Here is a 21620-nt window from a genome sequence, read left to right as displayed (position 1 = left end):
AGTACAGCATGTCCCAAACGTTATCGTCCTAACATTCGACCGTAGGTGTTCGCGCTGTCTTATCCAAGTATGACGTCATTTAAACAGTATCTGTTTTTTTCCGGGTTTCGTCATTAATTAAGTACTTACTCGTACGTCTACTGTTTAAGTTTTAAATACAGTTTACATACAGTACTGTAGATCATCCAATATTAATTCGTTTGGAACGCTGCAGTTTTCGGTTTTCTCCAAAATTAAATTTTAACGTTTGTAACTTTGTTGCGACTTTCATTGCTCGTTTTCAGTGGCTTACTTGGCGAGATTTGTGCGAACCTATTTCGAGGTTTGCGAAATATTTTGTCCGTGCTTTGTTGGGATACATTGAAACATTCTACAATAGTGAATTAAGTTGTGTTTTTATGATAATTTGGCCAGTCTTTGGAAGGAGATGGTTTGCGAGAAGTGTAAGTGATAAACCGTAGTTAAAAGTGAAGGTCTGTTATGGGTGGTATACTGCATTTATTATCGTGGTTTTGAATTTTTGAATGATCGAAAATCCTGATCGCTTGACTTGTTGGAAACGAGTTTCGAAATAATTTTTCGGACTTTTTGCTATCTTGGATTCTTAACTCTTAGTTCTTATGGAAAATGGCATCGCAGGATATTATTGTTATTTTTTGTTATTTTATTAACTATTAAGGCTTCCAGTAAATAAATAATGTATAAATAGTGCGATTTGGCATCATAGTAAGTACGTCTTGGTACTAAGTATGTTGATTACTTGATTTACTGTTTCTGGCTTTTTTTTCAGGCCAAGCGAAGCTTGGAAAAGTTATAACTCCGGATCCATGGAAATCGGGTGCTCGCAACACGACAGGTACTATGATGTGGTTACGATGACTGTTTGGGAAACTTGTACAATAAATTAAGAGCTGTTAAGGTATGCTAAGAATTCGATTGCTTAAGACATTAGCGATGTAAATGCGATCTACGTGGTCAGTTTTTGATTGTAAATTTGTAATGATTTGTCATCGTATCCGGAATGACTGTTTCAGAAGGTGGAGGCCGGAAAGTCAACGAAAATAAGGCACTGACATCCAAAAAAGCCAGGTAATAAAACCCTTAAAAAAGAGCCGCGTTCCGCGATTCTGGATTTTTATACTTATTTTACAGTCGTAGTTAATTTTATTGATTTGCCTTTCTGTCTGCAGATTTAATCCTTATGACAAATTCGAAAAATGTAAGATCTGTAAAGTCACAGTCCACCAAGTGGGATCCCATTACTGCCAAGCATGTGCCTACAAAGTTGGTGAGTTAGTCATTGGTGTTCGAAAAATACGCACTGATATTCACCGCTAATAATATGGATGGAAAGTACAGTTGTGCGCTCCATTAGTTTCTTATTAATCTTGATAATTTCAGTAAATTATAAGGCTGGTGGTTTGCAGGAATTTGCGCCATGTGCGGAAAGAAGTTAATAGAAACTAAAAACTACAAACAGTCGGCAGTTTGAGCCGCTTTCCGGGGTCATGGGCCTCATGACAGTTCCCCAAGTGGATTCCTTCTCACCTTATTTTAGTGCAATTTTTCGTGCAGTTTAGCGAAACTGAAAAGTTGCTTTAATGCTCCTTAGCTCGTTTTACCATGTTATGATGTTACATGTCTGTTAGAAGTGTATAAAAGAACCATTCGATGCCCGCATTAAAGTTGTTGTTGCTAATGCGGACAGTAAATAAATAAATAAGTTTTTTTGTTATGCGTATTTTGAATGCTCTGCTCTGGCAATGAGCAGGTGGAATAATTCTTACACGTTTGTAATACATAATCGAAACCAGAAAAAACCAATTATTCCCGAAATGTGTTAGCGGTTTAAATATTGAAAAGGACTTGAAAAATAGTACGAGTACTTAATCTTATCATAAATGCACTGAACCATGCGTCAACTAGGTGAGTTACAGTACTTCGAAACCGTGAAGTGAAGACACGGCAAAAGATGCAAGGGCTTTTAAGTGAGTGGTTAATTTTTTACAAAGGAATAGCTCAACAGGATGCTCTCGTTTCATATAAATTCAAATTTGGAGTTGCCATAAAACAATTCGCGCACTGTCACGTTCATGTTTATTTTCTTCGTTCTCAATCCAAACCGTCAAGTGACAAGTCAACCGCATATGTTATAAATTCACAATTAATTACAGCAATCCAATTAAGTATTTACAACACTTATAAAGTATGTGCTTGCACAATGCAATTAAAGTACTTGATAAATTGTGCATACAAAGCGGTACCTCAGTAGGCTTGCATGAAAACAGCCGAAATTTTGGATATACCGATTCGAAAACGAATGTAAAAAGTAAAAACGACAGGCAATACATACAACGAAAAAAGAAGCATTTCATAACCGATGTTGCGTCAGTTTCATTCCACATAACCAGCCTGGTCCTGCACTTTCTGGCGCAATTCCTGAAGTGAGCACGTATCATCAAATGAGTTCTCCAGATAGCGAAGCAGCGAAATCCTTTTCATTTCCCTCTTTCAGGTAATACGCAAAAGCGTAGGTATACATCAATGTCTGCCGGCATCGTTTCAGAACGTCCACCCTACAAAGCATCGCGATAACGTTGAACATGTCGGTAAAAGCAACGACCGAAAAAAAGCGCTACAACCATTTACGGAAATTCTGTTTCTACAAATGTTTGCTCGACAATTATTCAACATCCCCAAGCCACAGCATCTTGATACGAATTTTCCCACTTACGCTTTAACCAAGAACTGCAGTTCGATCCATCCACAGGTATATCTCATTCGAAAAGATTCCATGGACGTCGCTAACTTTTCCTTCAACTGCAACAAAAACATTCAGTTACCAAGATGAACCAATGGTTTTTCTTTATGTAACAACCCGCAAGACCTCCCACCGAACGGTATCAGGAAAAAGAATTCAGATACAAAGGTCAACCCTTATCCAAACTTCTAGACACGAACTAAGTATTCTCAGTATGGTATTCCCACGCTATCTGGCCTACGTTAGTTTAAATAACGAGCGTACAAACCTTCCGTTCCAATTTCACGCTCTTTTCATGATTGTCAAAACGTTTAAAAAAGAATAAATAGCGCTCCAAAGCTTTGCGAGGTCCCTCGTTCTCGGAGTTTTTGTAGGAGTTACACGACATTCCGCCTGGATGAGGCCACTTCGCGAAGCAGATCCAGCAAAATTCATGTCTACATTTGCGGCAGGTCATGTGATTGCATCCACCATTCTGCACAAATAACAATAATGTTACAGGGTATTACAGTAACTGAGTGTTTTCTCATAAATTTTACGTCATTAACTACTGAGTAGTTATTCTAAACTCCTACGAGTACGAGCACCAAACGTTTCTCAACTGTAATAGTATAATACCAATAAATACCTTTTCAATAGCAGATTTGCACTCTGGGCAGTCCTTTGTGTTAACCGACAGCCAGTTGCAGGTTTCGCTATCGTCCATGCATTTCTTCTGCCATTTCTTGAGCCAATCGCACTTGATGGGATCATGCCTGCATTACTTAATTGTAAGATAAACAATATTCAAAATTATCATTAGTGAAAAAAATGTCTACTGAAAATTTGCTATCGCGATGAAATACAAATCGTCATTACACACCATTCATTTCCGCACAAAAAGCAGAATGTCAGATCGCAGGGCTCGCAGCAAATGGGGATCCAGGAGCGCTCCTGCACGCAGGCCACCCGCAGGCAGTCAGTGCCGGGACAACGCCGCATACACGGATGGAAGTCGACGAAGGAAGACGTCATGCAGTACTGATAACGGAGACGGACACTGTCCGCGCTGAGCAAACTCATCACGAAGGCATCGTCCAGGTAGGTTTTGCACTTATTGGAAGGGCATTCCATCCGCGACGCACTGATATCACCCAGTATTTTGACGGTCAAGTATGAGCTCCAGCAGTCCGCACAGAAATAGTGGCCACAGTCGGCGGCTTTGAGATCGGTGCTTTTGGTATCCAACAAACAAATATCACACGCAATGACCTGCCACAATAATCTTTTAAGCGCATCCAAATTAAAAACGTTAAAACTGCGACTAAATTTGTTTCAAGTAACGTGTTTTGTAGAAAAAACTCCCCGCTCAAATGACAGAAAATTACGTACAGTACATTAAGCAAAATCATTAGGTATCTATTATCTAATAATAAGACGATTAAAAAACATCACCATGTGTACTGATATTATTTGATCAGTAACATTAATGTTTGAACAACTTTCGCATGTAATGCATTCTTTTGGTAAAACAAAAAAACATCTAAAATTAAATAAATACGTAAAATACATTATTATGTATCTTACCCTATTAACAGACAAAGCCCGTGGTTTCACAGTCCCCACACGCAGATCTGTAAATAGTTTCTCCGGGTTTTCATAGTAGCGAGTCAGTAAACGCTCTGTGTCCCATTTGAGCTGGCCCAGCATCAGCCGAATTGTTGAAGGAGGCACCTGAAAACCGCAGCAGGCAGATGGTGTGAGATTCTCCTAACTTCTTTACTTATAAAATAAACGACAGTAATTTATTGACAATATCGCACCTCTTCCATAACTTCCCTAGCACGACCGATGATTTTATCCATCTTGGCAACAACTTGCTGGGGCATGAGAACCTCGTAATACACCACATCTCCGCGGGCTGTACGGGTCTGAAAGTGGTCTCCCAACGCGACACTCGTGTCGATCTCCTCTGGATCATCACTTTTGCGCCGTTTGGAGATATCGCGTGGCACGGAGCCTCGTCGCGAGAAAGTGCGTGACTGTCCCGGAGAAACACGGACGGGTTCCACGCTGAAGGACTCGTCGTCAGCGAATTCATATTCGGCATCGTAATCAGCGTCGTTTTCTATATCGTCGCCTGATGCAAACCCATAACATTCGTCGTCATCCATTTTATTAATTATAAGAAATTCACTCCCAAGTTAAATATTAGTAGACGGACTGATATTGTATATACACATAGGATCTGAATCTGAAATAGTAATTACAAGAGTAAGAATGCTAACATCTGTGGTAACTAATAAGCTATACGAGCTAGAAATAAAAAAATTATAGCAACAGCGAATTGCTCTGCCTCTACTGGTTCTGACGAAAGTTTAAAATTAATGGCAGTAAGTACGAGAAATAATGGAAAATGTAAAAGACAACGAATAAACGGGTTATGACTCGATTCGGCGTGAACGAAGCGTGATCGATAACTGAGCGCTTTGTGAACTTCGAATGATTTCACCGTCATTGAGTGTTGGTTGGACCAGCTTACGTCAGCCAATGGGTCCTAATGAGCGATAAGCATCCCAGCCTCCCAGTTGCTCGGGAAGGACACCAAGCACCTAGTGTCGTCACTAGTGGCGCTGCTACAGCTAACGGATCAGCTGGACAAAGCGGCTTTTCTGCAATGAATACTGACTTGGCATTCAATTTCGACTTCCGGCACATACTCAAATTGTTCTCACGAATAAACACGCAAACGTAATTCTGATTCTGGTTCAAAAACGCCAAAACGTCTGTCAGAATTATACATTTATTATTCTGCTCAAGAAAAACTCTCCAAGATTCACTGGCAAAGAAAAACCACTGAAAACACCGTAAAACACACAATCATAAATAATAACAAGCCCGGTACTGGCAGGCCCAGCACGAATCTACTACTGCATCTGGCTAAAATTTTAAGCAGCCCCAGTTCAAGAACAAAGTACTTATGGGTTTCAATTAGCGAAATCTTCTCATTTCTGAACCGATACTTTGATTTTGTACATTCAAATGAGACGAGCATACTTTACTACTGTTATTTACGAGTGAAATAAAAACGGCTGCGCACTGAAAAAAAGCACGAATAAGATATTAAGCTGAGTCGTATCCTCCGTAAAATCCTGAGATGCGCTGATGTAAAAGCAATATTAAATCCAGCATCTGGTCGCCACTTAGATCGCATCGATATCCACCTCCTCTTCGTCTTCCTCTTCAGTCGGTGGAGTATTAGTACCGATACCATTCCCATTGACTTTTGGTCCACCATTTATCGTCGCTGCTTTTGAGTTGTTCGTACCAACAACGTTGCCGCCTTTGACGTCTCCACCAGCCTTGTTCACCGCTGACGGGGCGAGTGGAATGCCGTCGTCTTCATCCGATTCATCCGTCTCGGATTCTGCTTCCTTCAGCCATTTAATGAAAGGAAAAACTTTCTTGCGGATCTCTTCAGCAATCGATTTGGCAACATATTTCTTTGTTGGCTGCAAAGCAGATTAATCCCCATCAAATCAATTTCTCAGTCGTGATTATTTGCATACAGACACAGCGCCCTACTTGACGCCGCGCCAAATTTGAGGATGTAATAAACAATAATATGTGAATTAATGAGATCATTACCAGGCGTAGATTATAACCATTTTAATTCTCATTTAAAAAGTAGCGCAGACAAATAAAGTATCAAAATAACATCTGAAATTAGTCTGCAAAAGTATGTTTACCTTATCATACCAGTCCACCAAGACTTCTTCCTCCAAAATATCCCGATCGTACAACTCTTTGAACAGAACTACAGCTTTTGGCATCAACTCTGAACTATGGGCCACTCCGACAATATGCTCCACTCCGCCAAGAAAGTATTTTTGCGCACGCTGATTTCCCGCAGTGAACTATAAGAAAATACAACGACATAAAATTACAATTACGGTCAGACATTGAGCGTAAACGTCCAAGAGTTGACGTACACGAAGAAACACTTTGCGATAATCCTTGATTTGTTTCATCATGTTCGTATCCAAAAGCACTCGAGCCAAAATGAGCGGGGCTTTCTCTTTCACTTCCAAGCGTTCGGCTTCAACCAAGATTTCTTTATCATCCACTTGGTCACCTTGTTTTCGCTTCTGTAAGTGGCACGAAATAGGTCAGTTGCTTTAATTAATGCACAATTCAAGCATGTAAAGTAGAATAAATTAAACTGCTACTTTCACTCTTCTTAATTTAAATTTACAACACCAACCTTGACAAATTCGTAGAACAAATCTAAACGCTCATCTTCCGTCTTGTCCAAATCATCGTTGGTAGTCAGATTCTTGATTCCGTTGGTCAGCTCTTTTCGCGTTCTTTTACGGGCTTGTTCGGTGTCTTCATCACCCCAATCATCATCAAATTCATCCCCATCCACGGCATCGACTGGAGGTGGAGCGTCGAAGGGGTTTTCAGTTTCGGTCGTGGGCGAGCCGGGTGCTGCCTTGTCACCGGCACCATTTGTCTTGCTACCGCCGTTCTTTTCGTCCTCTTTACCGCTACCTTTACGGCCTTTAACCTTGCCTTTCCCTTTTCCCTTCGATTCTCCATATTCTCCAACTTCCGCCGGTGGATTTTTAAGGATGTAGGTTGTCAGTTTATGTTTCATGTCCACCATACAACTGTAACCGCAAGCCGCACAGTTCTGTTTGATCGTGTTCTTCTTTGGATACACTTGCTACAAAGCCAAAGGATTAGGTTCATTCTAATATAGAATCTTAATTTATCAGTGTGTCATACCAAGACTGTCTCGGGATTATTGCAGCTCTGACACAAGACGAATTTCTTGATAAACCCATCAAGCATTTCTTGCAGGCGTGGTGCCTCATGTGCTCCATTGACGATGTAACGATCGTTCTTCGAGTCAATCATTGTCTGGGCGCCCAATTCATAGCCGAAGTATTTCAACGGATCTACAACGGTAACCCAATAATACCAAGAGGATAATAAATCGCAGTTTTATCGGCGGTGACAATGTTCCAACGAAGTAATCGTAAAAAAATCATATTTTCGGTACTCACAGGCTGGTGGTCTATCCAAGGATTTCGCTATCTCCGTTATGTTGGCAACGACGGTTTTAATTCCATTGCCAGATCCTTCCACCTATGGCCAACCATATCCTGATTTAACGATTACACTGCATCCAAGTTTTTTCGCTTTTATTTTTCATTTCTGCGGTTTTAATAATTTTGTTAAAAGCCATTAACCAACATAAAAAAGGATTTTAAAACCCAATATCAATATCAGTACAGAATCCCGTTTAACCAGGACTTGAACGTTACCTATAAGCGCTCGATAGTTAAAGTTTATAACTGTATGAGCGAAAAATTTAATCAAAATTCAATCAATTTACCTTGGCGACAAGTCGTGGCATCTTGTAACGATAAAACTGATCGGGATTGCTTCTGTCGATGTTGAGCGTCATTTTCGCAGCTGTTTTGATGTTACGTTATTGATGGAAAAAGTGCAATGGGAATGCAGTGGCTCTTCTTTCTCTGGCGTGAATTACTGACATTCACGACCCGGTCCGTGTCGACGCCGCTTCGCGGTGATCACCTGGGACTCTGCCCGAAGCTCGGACCTTCTTGGTTGGTTAAACCTTTCTGACGTAGGAGCAACAGTTTCCTTCTGTTGCTGGACGACGGGTAATTGAAGGGGCCTGTGTTGGCAATGGTGTTGTCGCGATCCGAGTGATATTGGACAACAGGGTAGCACTTGTGGCCAGGCATAAACCTTGACTGACCGGAACCGGATGATGACGGAAGCGTTTGCACCGTTACACAATGGCACGCCGAAATTTCTTTACGAAAACTCGACGGATTCCCGCGGGAAAATAACTCTGCAATGGATGAACTACGTAACTGGTGCATAGGTGTGCCAAAAATCACGAAATTAACGACTATCAATGTCAAAAAAGGTCATCAATCACGCAGCCAAGGGAACCGAAATTCTCTGTAATAAATGCTGTAACCAAGGTGCAAAGAAACCGATGACATTATTCAATTCTGCTGAAAGAACGAGAAAATCGGCGAACGTTCAGAAGCAGCAAACAAGAACTGTAACACTAGCAGCCTGTAAATATTCAAAACGCAGTCGGCAACTATTATCCAATGACACAGTAACAACTGAAATTTCGATTACTGTAAATGTTTCATGTAAAAAAGCCCAAGGGCCATACGCCTAACGCGACCAAGCAGAAACAGCCTCCGATTATCTGCAGATCACCAATTCTGTGTAAAATCGCCTTAGCCTATCGGAAAATTAAATGCCAGCCGAAATCAACGCCGTCAAACGGCTAATACTATGTGGCAAAAATAACTGCTGCTTCAGCTGCACTCCAGTACCGCCGCTAACGATCGTCATATCTATATGTCAAACGCAGCATGTGACGCAAATCCTTCAAAAACACTGATCCCCGGTTAATTGCTACCATAAACAACGAACACACAAGTCCAGCTATGGAAACTGCAGTGTAACCATCAAAATGTAAGGATAACAGAAAACAGTATTGTTACAGGCAGTCATTAACAAAAACTGCATTATGCTGTATATCATGAAGGTTATTACTCAGGCAATGAGAATTTCTCGGAAATTTACTAGTCATGACCATATGAGCGTGTGCATGCAGGTGCTGAAATTCAAGAATTTCAGTTATTTCACTGCGTTTAAAAGCCCAAATACAAAAATTTCATTAGGAACAAAGTAAAAAAACGCACCTCACTGCATGGAATGTAATTATTCTTAACAGTTCCTTTAGTTTTAGAATTTAATATACTCGTATTATTTTAGACATTTCGGAACTGGATATAATTGCGGGCTTACGGCTTACCGCTTACACGCCATATTTACGGATACAGCCACATCATACAGGACAAACAAACTTTTTAACAAAAAACGGCGGAAGTTATAATATGCACCCTGACCTTTGCCACAACTCATAAGTATGCATTCACAAGCTGACAAGCAAGCAGAAGTACAATGAACAAGATCATTATAATTTTACCGGGTTGCTGATTTTAGTAAGTCTTTAAATTAGCATTTATAATTTCTTATTTTCCGAGCGTATGCAGTTTTCCGACATTACCTTCAACTACGTCCCATCAATTAAGTACTCCTTCACGAACTAAATCATGTCAACTTGCATTCCTTCTGGTTTCTGCACTCATCATGGAAATTCAGATTGTTCAAGGCCCATAATTTGTTAACATTATAACGAATAACCTTTTACAGTTCTATATCGCGCTGGAACGAAAGGGAACCGAAAGTCTGTTTCTCCCTGAGACAACGTGATGTAACCAGTAACACTGTTAACTCTCCGGTCTCTCCCCAATTACAAATTACTGTACTGTATTACAAGTTCGGTACTGCGATATTTCACAGGCTAAAACTGGAATTATTGTACTATATAAATTACTCTAGAGCCACAAACATGGAAGACGTGACTGCGTCACTTCACAGTTAGACCACGTACCTGAATGTCTAGTAGCGATCATAAATTATCGTGGAAAGGTTCGGAGAGAAAAAACAACTGTTCAGTAAGAACCGTTTACAAAAGCATGAATACTCCTGCCCGATTCAGGACCGTTAAAAGTTTGCAGGTTTACAATTATGGAGGAAGATTTCACTTCGTAATTATGTCGACTTCCGAAGAGACCAAGACCTCACGAACAAACTTGAAACTACGCATGAAAAATCAACCCGAACGCGAGATGCGATCTAACACGAATTGAAAGTGCTGCACCACATGCGACCAACTTCATCGCGTACTCTGACGGTATCGTCAAGACTTGGCGTGCGGATTGCACCATTGCGCCATCACGCACATGGAGGGGTGTGGCTATGGTAAGCAATTTGCACTGCAAAAATTGCATATTTTTAGTGGTCACACTACGGTATTTTATTAAGTACCAGAGTATGTACGTGTTTAATACGGATTATTTTGATTAATTTTAGATTTTTAGAATAACGTAAGACCCACTTTGTGCACACAAAAATTATTTTATCTTTATAATGCTTAGACGTTTGGTAATTGTCAGCTACTCAGGGAAGTACTACGTTTACAGTTTCAATAACCTCACTGGAATTCTGGAATTAATAATCCAGTAATCTGTAATCACCTCGCATTCGGCTCCTACCCTTCGGTTGCTTTGAATCGAGCCGAGCGGGCTGGACTGCTGGGAAACACGTAAAGTTGCACTAATTAGTAATTTCCGATTTTATACACTGTAGTCTGTAATCATAATTTTTTGCTACGAATAAAGCTGTAATAATCTGAATCATTGGCACCGTACGACTATCTACCTAGTTCGTATTACGTACAATAATGGATTTGTGGTTTGTATGGTAGTTTGTAAACTTTGTACATTGTACCATCAGTGATTTTGTTGTTGTTATTGTAAAACTCGTACCAGCATCAACCATTAATAAGAACTGTAACTTGGTTACACTACATTCTACGATACTGGAGCAATTCTTTCGTAAAAATTATAGCGAATCGATTTCCAGGCATCGCAAATGAAGCTTGTAGCCATCCACCTGGAAATGGATTGAGAACGGGACCGCTAGCGTTTATCGCTTCCACCTTCTTTTTAGGCATGACCGCATCTCCGGCTAATACGTCCAGTGTCCTGGGGGCAGATAAACGCAGTGAAGCTCTGTCATACTTGGATCCGCAGTGGACTCCCTTGGTGTCAGGTGATCAGGAAAGCCCCGAAACTGATCCCGAGAACGAACAGCTGACGAAACCTTCCTGGGAGCATCTGACCAATTACATTCAACGCAGTTATAACCTAACAGCCGCCGACGTGAACAGAGCGCATCCCGCGGATGCCAGTTCCTCTGAAGATTTAACAGAAGATGATAAAGTGCTTACAATGCAGTAAATTGAATTAGCAAGAATTTCAGTACCGTAATAATGTCACGTAATGTGTACAATACTGTGTTGTTAATTTGTTATGCAGCGGTGTGATGTGTGCAAATCGGTTTTGTTGACTTTCGGCACCCATTACTGCCTGCGTGTAACCTTTATACTGTACTCTGCAGACCGTGTTGGATAATCCGCCGAAAATTTTCATCCCAATGAAATTTCGTCTACCCGACATTCCATTGAAAATCCGACATCCACAGCAAATGGAGGTGTGTTCTGTATATGATCATGGTTAGGCGGTAAGTGATCAGCCGAATATCTGTAATATTGGCATAGTGCATATCAGGCACACGTTAACGTTCTGTGGTTTATCGTCGTTGTCAACTTGCCAGCAATAGTAAATATTACAGAACTACGGTTCTAATCTGAATTTATGGACAATTACTGTGCAAGCAAATATTGATTAATTTTTTTGCAGCTGGACGAAGGTTTGGGTGTCTACCTTCCCAAAAACCTTTTGGACAAAGACTTCGAAGAGCAGCTGGAGGATGAGCTGTTCCTTTCCTTACCGAGCTATGCGGAAATGGAACGATATTTCGGAAAATCCTCAAACAGCATACCACCCTTGAACGAGGACGAACAGTGGATTGTCAGGAAACGCTATAGCCGGCTATGCATTCAATATAAAAACAAACTTCAGGAGCTGCGTCGTGAGCTGCTTGATAAATGGAAAACAGCGCTGACTGACCGGCCTGACGTCACGAACACCATGATTGAATTAGCCGCATTTCGCCGATCGCGGCCGAACTGGCGAGGATATTTACTGTTTCTTAACACATTTAACTATCGCTACGATTTTTTGCCGAATCTTCTACAGTCGCCACTGAAAAATCCAGTACCCTTCCAAAATGCAGATAAACTTTTAGCCATAATACGCGAATTGACCACCGTAAGAAATAATCCATCAAAGTACAGAAGAATTTATCCGGACTCCATTTTCAGTCAGTATAAACATTTTCGGAGAAAGAAGCAGATTGCGGATAAAAAAAGCAGCGTTTTTGCTACGGGCAGTGGCATTAGCTCAGAAACGGGGAGATGTGCCGATCAGAAAAAGTCGCATGGTCCGGCTGTCGCAGCCAGAAAACAACCGAAAAAGTTTGCTTAACGAAACCGATGTCGGTAACCTGACCTTGAAACAGAAACTCATACGGGCAAGGTTGATTTCACGCGAGGTGAAAAGAACTTCTCAAATAGCAGGAAAAAGTGTGGAAACCGAAATGGCTGAAAAGAAGAAGTCGGACGAAGAATTTGAACAAAGAAAACGCAACCGGCTATTACGACGGCATATGCGACTCACGGAAATATCCGAACACATAAGCCGTAAACCAAAAAATTCATTTCAAATCCATCCGACTGGAATACAGCGCCTTTTTATGAGTGAAAAGCTGTCAGCGTGGAATGTCAAGGGTCCACTCAGACGTTACAGGGGATCAGCTGCACAAAGAAACAGATCCAATACGAAGAATTCAGTAAAGTGGCCCACGACGAAACAGCCTCACTTCGAACCGGAAACCGAAGACAACAGTGAAAACTCTAGCGAAAGCGAAAATTCAGTGGAGGATTTGCTTCCAAGAACGGGCCAATAATTATTTAACGGTGCAACTAAACACAGATCCCTCACCACAAAGATCGGCCGAATATCCTACGCCGAAAACACCAACAGTCTCAGTCAAATTGCGATACGATCTTGGAGATGCCATTTTGCAGAAGAAACCACCGGAAGTCCGCAAATATCCGGCTTGTTGAATGCCATTGATAAACCACACAACGCCAAATGCAGACAACCTGCTGCAAACCGCAGCACAACTCAGGTGCAGGCTTCACGGCAACACAATACACAATTCGAATGCACTCCACGCCGCCATGTATGGCCGCATCCCCGTTATTATCCCACCAAACGAGCCATTCGACGAAGAGCTGGCCCTTATGAAACGAAACGAAGCGCGCCATGCTCGTCGCAGCAAATCTGTTTCCGTATTCGGGACGTCTGTCTACGGGTCAGAAGCGATGCAGCACAGCAAACGGCATCATGCTCCCACGCTGCTTCCCGTCTGGGACAAAGGAGACACGAGAAGACGGTCATTAGGTCTAGAACAATCAACAAGTTCAATCGGAAGCGAAGTAGCTGACAAAGAGAAGATACGAACAGTACGCAAAAAGCGGCTTCGCACCAGTCAGTTACCGCGGTTCATGCGAAAATGGAAAGAATTTAGCCGCATCAAATAAAGTTTGTTTTCTGTACAATAGCTTTAGAACTTTTAGCTTTAGAACTGACCACGTAATCCAAAATCTCAAGAATGTTCTTCGAGGTTTCCAAAATCATAACACACTGTTCGGATAAGGCTAAAAGATTTTAAAACAGCAATTACGAGATAAATTTCTATAAAAATCGCATTGCATCATAGGAAGAACGGCTTGTGCACGAGAAGTACACATAAAAATAAATACGTCATAAACTAATATGACTTGTAATTATTAAAAGTTCAAAACATTCAATGACTATGACCAAAGTTTAAGAAAACTGGACATATAGCACCAACTATCAGTGCCAGTAAATGAGATTTAGGAAGTCGAACACCCGAGTGGGACATGTCCAGATTGCTAGGTAATGCAGAATTACTGGAATGCGGGGAGTGAGAAATCTCTGGTAATACGTGAACTGTCGCCACGTACAGAAAGGTTCCACCGCTGAATAACAACACCAACCCGCTTGTGCTGTCCAACATTGTTGAACTTCCCTGAAAGTAGACGAAACCACACAATTACTTTTCAAAAATGTATAACGCAGTCAAACGTCTGCCAAGTAGAAACAACCGAGAAATACATCGTACTACCTGAGATATCAGTAGATAGGTCACCAAAGCTCCAACAGGAGCGGATAAAGAAAATATTAACAAGTGTCTCCGAATTTTGGTACGTTCCAGGCCTTCGTGGAGGAGAAACGTTACTAAACCAAAAGCAGTAGGAGCCTGCAACAAGGTTCACGTCAAAGGGACAAACATTTCCCGAGAATCTACCTCGTATACAAGTTAAACTTATGCATACTGAAGAAAGGAAAACGACAATAATACCGCTTAAGTAAGTGTGAAAACGAATCAACGGCTATACAAGTACTTTGTGCAACATGATGGCGAAGAAAACAATCATCTCCATTTCTAAATGCTTCGTCGTGGCACTAGCTCCTAAGGCAATCCCATCCGCGGCAGCATGAACAACTAATCCCAGCGTAGCAGTAATTTGATTGCGTCGGCTACTCGCGTCTGAAAATCAGCGAACTGTCACGTCTGATGGCTATTAATTTTGGCGTATCGTCGGAGTAAGATTCTGTACCTGTGGATCCACTGAGTTTCTGACTAATTTGGTCGACCAGAAGCATGAAAACAAAGCCCAAGACCAGCGCTGCTCCGATCCATTCCCCGTGATCAGGGGGCTCCACATGGACGGCCGCGGGCTGTTCCGCTTTCTCAGCAGCTGCCGCCGCGGCTTCCGGTTTCGCTGCGGGTGCAACTTCTGCAACACACCCACGGTGAAAAGTACTGTGCATGCATAAAACTGCGATGCAATTTTCGGTGCGACTTACGCCAACGTAACGCAATATAATACGTAAGCAATTAGTATCTGTAATTACCACATGTCTGATTTTAATCGCCCGTAATTATTTTACCTTCTTTCGTAAAGTTTTACACGTGTTGCAAATTGTTACAAGCATTTTAATCCACCGACGAATATAAGAAAATCAGTAACCGGCCAATACGTACATATTGCATTTGCCCAGTCAACTATCTCACATTTACCAGGAACGTCTGACTTGTGGAGACGTTTAGAATACCAGAAATTACGGAAATAAAACAGCTAACAAAATTTTCAAAGAAACACAAAAGCAAAAACCAAATTCGCAAGGAACAATGCACTTAAAAATTTTAACAGCATCTCGCTTGCGCAGAAGCATTCTTTCAATATTCTAAATAATACCGACGAATGCCAACCACTGACAACAGTTAAATAAAATTTTATACCTTCAGAAAATTTTTTTGGTCAGACTAAACAAACCCGAAACACAGGAACGCCTGGCAGCACACAGTGCACGCACGCAGAGCTCAGCGTAGTAATATTTTATGATCGTACCTTTTGCATGTTCGTGTATCTGGTGAGAGTAGACAGCTCCAACACCTTCGGGAATAATCACAGCCAAAGCAGCTCCAACTAAAAGGCCAGCGCCAAGCGCTGTTACAAGCTGCAACTTGTCCTGCAGAAAACGGAGTAACGATTAGCGATGGAGCCACGGAACTGCAATTTCAGCATCAGCGCACAAACCTCGGACAGCGTCACAGCCAAAGGAAGGCTTCCCGCGATGAACGAGCACACCAGCATCGCCAGCGCAAGCAGTGACAGCAGAATAAGTCCATCCATTTTCGTGCAGACAAGAGATAACCAGCAAAATCGACAAAATAAATCTGGCTGACTATAACAGGAATTCCTCCAAGAACAGATTCATACAGCTATGCTTTTTCACAAACCACAATCTGGAATCTGGATGCTGCCGCAGTCACTTCCTAATGATGTTAGACAATCGTTGCGAGTTTTCCCGCATTTTAACGCTATTCTCAGAGTATTTCTAAAAGTATTCTCAACTTTATCGTAATAACAGCACGTACAAAACAGAGTTCAGCGACAGAAAACTTTCAGCTGTTCCGAAGTCCAACAAATGATGTTACAAATCACTAAAAATAAGCACTAAATTCAAAAACGTTTCGCAGTTGTTACGAAATCAGATTACCCACTGATCCAGTTTCGTGTCACGTCATCTATATTCTACGCCAATCTACGGTTTATGTATTCAGGTAAATGTCACCCGAAACGGAACCAGAATAGAAATTACAGCTGGTTCCTTTCGATATTCGTACGCATTCGTCATTAGAAAATTTCGCACCACTATTTTGTAAATTGTAAGTATTTCAACAGGTAAGCACTTCAAGAAAATTATCCAGCACCTTTCATTTTAAAGCCTTAACAATGAATTTAGCAAACAAACGTGGTGCACAACAGCACAGTTTTGTGGAGAATTATGCTAACTTTTATACGCAGTAGACTGCCAATAAGTGAAATAACTGGCCTAAAAACCATGCACTTTTAGCTGACTCGGTTTAACAATCGCGTTTTCCGTCAAAAAACGGCAGATATGGTTTCGCTGGTCTCCTTGAAACTGGATAACCTCTCCATATTCCGGGTGTTCGACCTGTAAGAAAATCATATTCAATATCGCATCTGCAGATGCAGACTGCAGTACGCGTAGGTAAAGATCACTCGCAATAATTCTTACGACAGTTCCGTTGCAACAGAATGTCTTTTTGCATGCACGAACGATCTTTTTCTTATCGAACTCGTCGCTTATCCCTTGCACCGTGGTCAGTGTTTTTCGACCGTTTCGCTGCTGGATACGAATGTGGACAATATGGTCGGTTGCCTTTTCGCCTTCCGCGGCGACTGCATCAGCGAACGCATCAAACGGTCGATTGGCTAGTATTTGTTCATCCATCGCGCTGGCGTTTTCTTAACACTTAAAAAACGGAGAACGTTACTTTAATTTGTACCTAAATAAACATGTTTCTTAACTCTTGTTTGCCTTTACGGTGCTGCTGGTGCGCCCTGTACGTATTCTGTCGCCAATCGAAATCGGCTCTGAGCTATCATACGAGTGAGTACTGCATGTATCTGTACAAGCCAAAAGGTCATGAAATAAACTAGTAGCACAAGTGGGAACTAATATTTTAAAGAAATGAACCCGCATCGACCACTTTCACACTGCAATGAGAGGTATGCCCATAAAATAGGGTGCGAGTTTATGCAATCTTGAAGATCCCCAAGATCTGAGTCTTCGAACAGGAGCGACGTTCTGGCACATTGTGGGAAGACCTGATGACGACATACCTTGGTCGTTTTACGTACCTTGAGTTTGTTGCTCGCGTTGAAGAAGTTCAGCCGGACGGGGTAGGAAAGCAGAGCGTTGCTTTTTTCTTGGTGCAAAGCTGCTTATAATATAATGGAGAAAAGGCTATTTCGACTTATGCAAAAAAAAAATAAAAAGTAAACAAAGATTTCATAGGAAGCCAGTTGAAGGGTCGAGAGTTCGAAACTTCCTGATAAATGGTGACCTTATGCCAACCTTCCAAAGAGGCAGTCAAATTCACATATTTACATTTGACTCTGCATATCGATGAATCCGCTGCCATTTCTGTGCATCATCCAGTTTTATGTTGGCATGATGGCATATAATTTATAAGTTAGACTGTTAGAGTTGTATCGCCTTTGGAGTTTTGATCATCTCATTTTTCTGTAAGAGCTTAAAAGTTAAAACTGTCATCTTAATATTATTGGCAGTTCCTGGAATTACGCTGAGTTTCTGTGCTGTGACGGTTCCATCCAGACAAAAACGCTAGCGATGATTATTCCCATACGATCGGGATTGTAAAGCGTAAAGTAAGGATTCTGTGCTCCGATGCTTTCGTTTTGTTAATGATTATTAATCATCGCGTGTTTTTTAAGTTGATAGCTTGGGGTGGTTGTAGAATACCAGATTCAACCTTGGCGCAGTAAGAGCCAAACAGAAATGGACCAGCTCGTTGTATCTCCACAAGAACTTCTTCGAGGTTTGGCAAAGATTTTTGGCCATAAATCCTACAAGAGGTAGAATTTATTGCAGCAAGACGATTTCTTGTCTTGGCTGTGTTAAATTACGGACGCTGTTCAGATATTCTTTTCATTCCGTTCACCGACACTGATTTCAGTCCTTTACAAAAGCAGGCGGCGGAAGAAGTGGGAAAATGTAAAAAAGATGTATTCATTTCCATGCCCACGGGTAAAACATACAGCTTCCATTTCGGAATTTGTCAAACTGCAGTTTTCTGTTTATTTTTTACGGTTACAGGTGCCGGAAAATCTCTGACTTACAGTAAGTTCGCTGTTTTTTGGCTAAATGTGTATATTAATTGTCGCTTCCAAGCCGTAATTTCCAGTGCGATTTCTGTAGTTTTTGGAAAGAGATTTTTTAGGTACGAATGGTCTGATTTTTTACAGTGCTTCCTGGAGCAGTTGGCAAAGGATTGAGCATCGTGGTCAGTCCACTCCTGGCGCTGATCCATGATCAGCTAACAGTGCTGAAAAATGCCAAAATCCCCTGCACCACTATTAATTCCAAATTGAACGAAAAAGAGCGTGTTACCGTGGAGAACGATCTGAAAAACAGCGAAGGATGTCCGTACAAATTTCTCTATCTCACACCCGAACAATGCGCTACCCATCGAACACGAGAATTAATCACCCATTTAGCCAACATGAATATTCTGCGAGCCATTGTCATCGACGAAGCTCACTGCATTTCAGGTGAACTATTGTTGCATTGTGCAAGTGTAATGAGACAGATGGACTATCAGTATCGACAGTTTGATTTTTCAGTCTGCGGCGACTAGATTTTCCGGAGTCAGTCAACTCTGTATAAAATATACCAGTAAATTTTGTGGACACAGGTTGTCGTGACAATTCTGCGCATTTTGCGGATAGTGTTGTACTGATACATTTCATTTCTAAATTCTTGCTTAAACGTATGGAAACAAAAAATTGAACCGCTTTTAGTAGGGTTTGCTTTTATAAATGCCAAATGTTTGCATATTTTCGCTGCTTGTTGACTTGCTTGTTGACTAACAGTCAACAAGCAGCGCAGGAAAATCATTAACAAACCATTGTTTTTGCAGATTGGGGTAAGGACCGTCATTTCTTTCCGAAACAAACCTGACGTTAGCTTTCATGAAATCTTCTCGCATATTTCGGACAGGACATGACTTTCGTGGCGATTATTTGAAGCTCGGGCAATTGCGTAGATTTTGTCCCGGAGTTCCCGTTGTAGCGCTAACCGGTGAGTGCTAGCCGATATCGTTTTGGTAGTGCAAGAAGTTCTTATCTCTTCGTTGACGTAATTTTTGCACATTCTTTTGGGATCCAGCCACTGCATCCAAGGTCGTTGTTGAGGATATTTTAACACGGCTAGAAATGAAAAGGGTAGCTCGCTTTAAAACTCCCGTATACCGAGAGAATCTGTTCTACGAGGTTGTGGATAAAGCGGACGGCGCAGGAGGAGAAGTGGAGAATGTGAAAAATTTGATTGATTATTGTAACAACGTTTTCGCCAAAAGCGGTGCCGGGCAGGTACGACACTCACGGTGAACATTCTCAGAGATTAATGTAAATTAATAATTTATATAACTTAATGCTTTGTACATTGTGTTAACACTGCGAGAACATATTCTTGCAGTCTTAAAACAATATAGCAGCACACACGCATTTCCATATTCTGATTTGCCCAAAACTCTTACGCTGCAACATTTCTGATATGCTTTTCTTTCAGAAATCTGGCATTGTTTATTGTCGTCGAAAGATTGACTGCGAAAGTTTGGCCGAGAATTTAAGAATGAACTCATCGTTGAAAGCGGAAGCGTATCACGCAGGTAAAACCAACGTCTGAGTGACACGGGAATCAGGTGCGGAAACAGCGATGTATTGCAGGTATAAAAAACCGCGAAGAAATCCAGAACAAATGGATGGACGGAGAAATCGATATTGTCTGTGCCACAATAAGGAGCATGGTGAAATCGTTGGCAGCGTACTATCAAGAATCCGGTCGAGGCAGGACGCGACGGAAAACCGGCGTTTGCCAGATTGTATTATTCCGCGAGCGATCAAGGTGCCATCAAGCATTTTATGGACCAGGAAATTTCTCAGAAGGTATGTTATCTCTTGTTACTGCCTGTAATTTTTTGGACTTGATCTGCGGAGTTTGTGTGGAGAGATAAAGTGATCTACAGGAAGCAGCCAAGGTGCCTTACAATAAGAAAGCAGTGATTGCACGATTTGAAGCAATGGTGAGATATGCTACTGTGAGCAAGTAAGTGACTTTTAATAACTCGCTTACATTTATGTATTTATCATCAATCGTGTTGTAATTGTTTCAGGTGTCGTCACGGCATGATTGCTGAATATTTTGGAGATGCCCCACCGGAATGCAGGAAGAACTGTGATCATTGTAAAAATCCCGGACAACGCCAAGTAATCGTGCAAAATTGTCTGGCGTTTGTGATCCCTTTGCTCCGAAATTTCGTTATAACAAAAGAGCGTTTGACGATGATGAAGATGCAGGAGACGAAGACTGGCGAGAATCCGGTCTCAACCGGTAAATCACTTTCACTTACATAGACTGATCTCACGACAGCGACTTCAGATAGAAGTGCTCTATTAAAGCCCACAAAAACTAATTTATCTAACTGTTGGTATTTAGAAGTTTACTGTATGATTAGACATGGTTTCTTGTAACTGTCAATCATTTGTCAGTCATGGTCTGGAATCATGGAGGGGAGACGATGTTGAAGACCACGAAGCCCGTCCAACCGGCAGCACTGATTTCATTCGCGGCGAATTAGCTAAGCGCCGCCGTGTGGCTTCCGATTCAGCCGTTGTCCCATCAAACGTGAAGAAGTTCTTGGCCACGACTTCGCTATTGCAGGATCCGGCGGCTAGTCGTATTAAAGGACTGCATGTGGACGCCCGGCATAAGGCCGTTAATATTCTTTTCGAAACCATCCAGACCAGTGACAACCCATTTAATGCGCAACGACGCGCCGTGCATCTGGAATACGAAGCCTATCGGGCTTCCAAGCTGCCTCAGACGTACAAGCTGACTGTTGACCGCTACCGAAAAGCCTTGAGGGAAAATGAGAAATTGGAGCAGGATATCGGAGGCACTGATGAAGCAGGAGAACCGCCTACTTCTGGGCCCATTGCCCGTACCAGCAGTATGCCGTTTTCAGGATTCCAGACAGCTAGTGCGTTGCTGAAATCTGAGGAAGCGATTTGTGA

At 41.7% G+C, this 21620-nt stretch overlaps 6 protein-coding genes across 9 annotated transcripts; 3 read left to right on the top strand and 3 right to left on the bottom strand.

Moving 5' to 3' along the window:
- The first annotated feature begins 106 nt into the window (after window positions 1-106).
- On the top strand, window positions 107-1729 carry LOC129583864 (cysteine-rich PDZ-binding protein-like). The gene is made up of 5 exons (XM_055475865.1): window positions 107-443; window positions 791-856; window positions 1035-1089; window positions 1191-1288; window positions 1428-1729. The coding sequence occupies exons 1-5, from the start codon at window positions 428-430 to the stop codon at window positions 1490-1492; spliced, it is 300 nt and encodes a 99-aa protein (XP_055331840.1). The 5' UTR covers window positions 107-427; the 3' UTR covers window positions 1493-1729.
- A 729-nt stretch (window positions 1730-2458) lies between these two features.
- On the bottom strand, window positions 2459-5220 carry LOC129584077 (E3 ubiquitin-protein ligase arih1-like). Its single transcript, XM_055476182.1, has 7 exons — window positions 4564-5220; window positions 4328-4474; window positions 3624-4012; window positions 3390-3516; window positions 3030-3236; window positions 2735-2820; window positions 2459-2576 (listed from the first exon to the last, which is right to left on the bottom strand). Exons 1-7 carry the CDS (start codon window positions 4912-4914, stop codon window positions 2459-2461), a joined length of 1425 nt encoding a protein of 474 aa, XP_055332157.1. The 5' UTR covers window positions 4915-5220.
- Window positions 5221-5529: 309 nt separating this feature from the next.
- On the bottom strand, window positions 5530-10532 carry LOC129583957 (eukaryotic translation initiation factor 5-like). Its single transcript, XM_055476018.1, has 8 exons — window positions 10263-10532; window positions 8145-8630; window positions 7813-7894; window positions 7532-7704; window positions 7005-7469; window positions 6733-6888; window positions 6490-6657; window positions 5530-6252 (listed from the first exon to the last, which is right to left on the bottom strand). The coding sequence occupies exons 2-8, from the start codon at window positions 8214-8216 to the stop codon at window positions 5944-5946; spliced, it is 1425 nt and encodes a 474-aa protein (XP_055331993.1). The 5' UTR covers window positions 8217-8630; window positions 10263-10532; the 3' UTR covers window positions 5530-5943.
- LOC129583959 (uncharacterized) lies at window positions 10111-14127 on the top strand. 4 transcript variants are annotated; one of them, XM_055476021.1, is made up of 4 exons: window positions 10111-10633; window positions 11384-11655; window positions 11834-11926; window positions 12136-14127. In XM_055476021.1, exons 1-4 carry the CDS (start codon window positions 10615-10617, stop codon window positions 12820-12822), a joined length of 1071 nt encoding a protein of 356 aa, XP_055331996.1. In that variant the 5' UTR covers window positions 10111-10614; the 3' UTR covers window positions 12823-14127. The 4 variants fall into 4 exon arrangements, 2 of the variants coding, with proteins under 2 accessions (XP_055331996.1, XP_055331997.1); XM_055476022.1 differs by lacking the exon at window positions 10111-10633 and adding an exon at window positions 11049-11125; XR_008689836.1 differs by lacking the exon at window positions 10111-10633 and having other exon boundaries at window positions 11223-11655; window positions 11834-11956; window positions 12136-14125.
- Window positions 14000-16511, bottom strand: LOC129583960 (zinc transporter ZIP9-like). Its single transcript, XM_055476023.1, has 6 exons — window positions 16032-16511; window positions 15843-15963; window positions 15048-15227; window positions 14832-14977; window positions 14552-14686; window positions 14000-14455 (listed from the first exon to the last, which is right to left on the bottom strand). Exons 1-6 carry the CDS (start codon window positions 16125-16127, stop codon window positions 14210-14212), a joined length of 924 nt encoding a protein of 307 aa, XP_055331998.1. The 5' UTR covers window positions 16128-16511; the 3' UTR covers window positions 14000-14209.
- Window positions 16512-17969: 1458 nt separating this feature from the next.
- Window positions 17970-21232, top strand: LOC129583961 (ATP-dependent DNA helicase Q5-like). The gene is given in 14 exon segments (XM_055476024.1): window positions 17970-18194; window positions 18284-18401; window positions 18503-18573; window positions 18643-18666; window positions 18792-19097; window positions 19466-19471; window positions 19546-19626; window positions 19714-19916; window positions 20116-20215; window positions 20274-20392; window positions 20394-20492; window positions 20573-20652; window positions 20720-20937; window positions 21096-21232. Coding segments are annotated over 13 exon segments (1473 nt in total). The 5' UTR covers window positions 17970-18194; window positions 18284-18324; the 3' UTR covers window positions 21185-21232.
- The last annotated feature ends 388 nt before the right edge of the window (window positions 21233-21620 follow it).

The sequence above is a fragment of the Paramacrobiotus metropolitanus genome, unplaced genomic scaffold (assembly GCF_019649055.1).
Source record: "Paramacrobiotus metropolitanus isolate TYO unplaced genomic scaffold, Prichtersi_v1.0 Parri_scaffold0000012, whole genome shotgun sequence".
Classification (NCBI taxonomy): Eukaryota; Metazoa; Tardigrada; class Eutardigrada; order Parachela; family Macrobiotidae; genus Paramacrobiotus; species Paramacrobiotus metropolitanus.
Note: the sequence above shows the minus strand (reverse complement) of the source record. Positions and strands in the feature narration are given on the sequence as shown.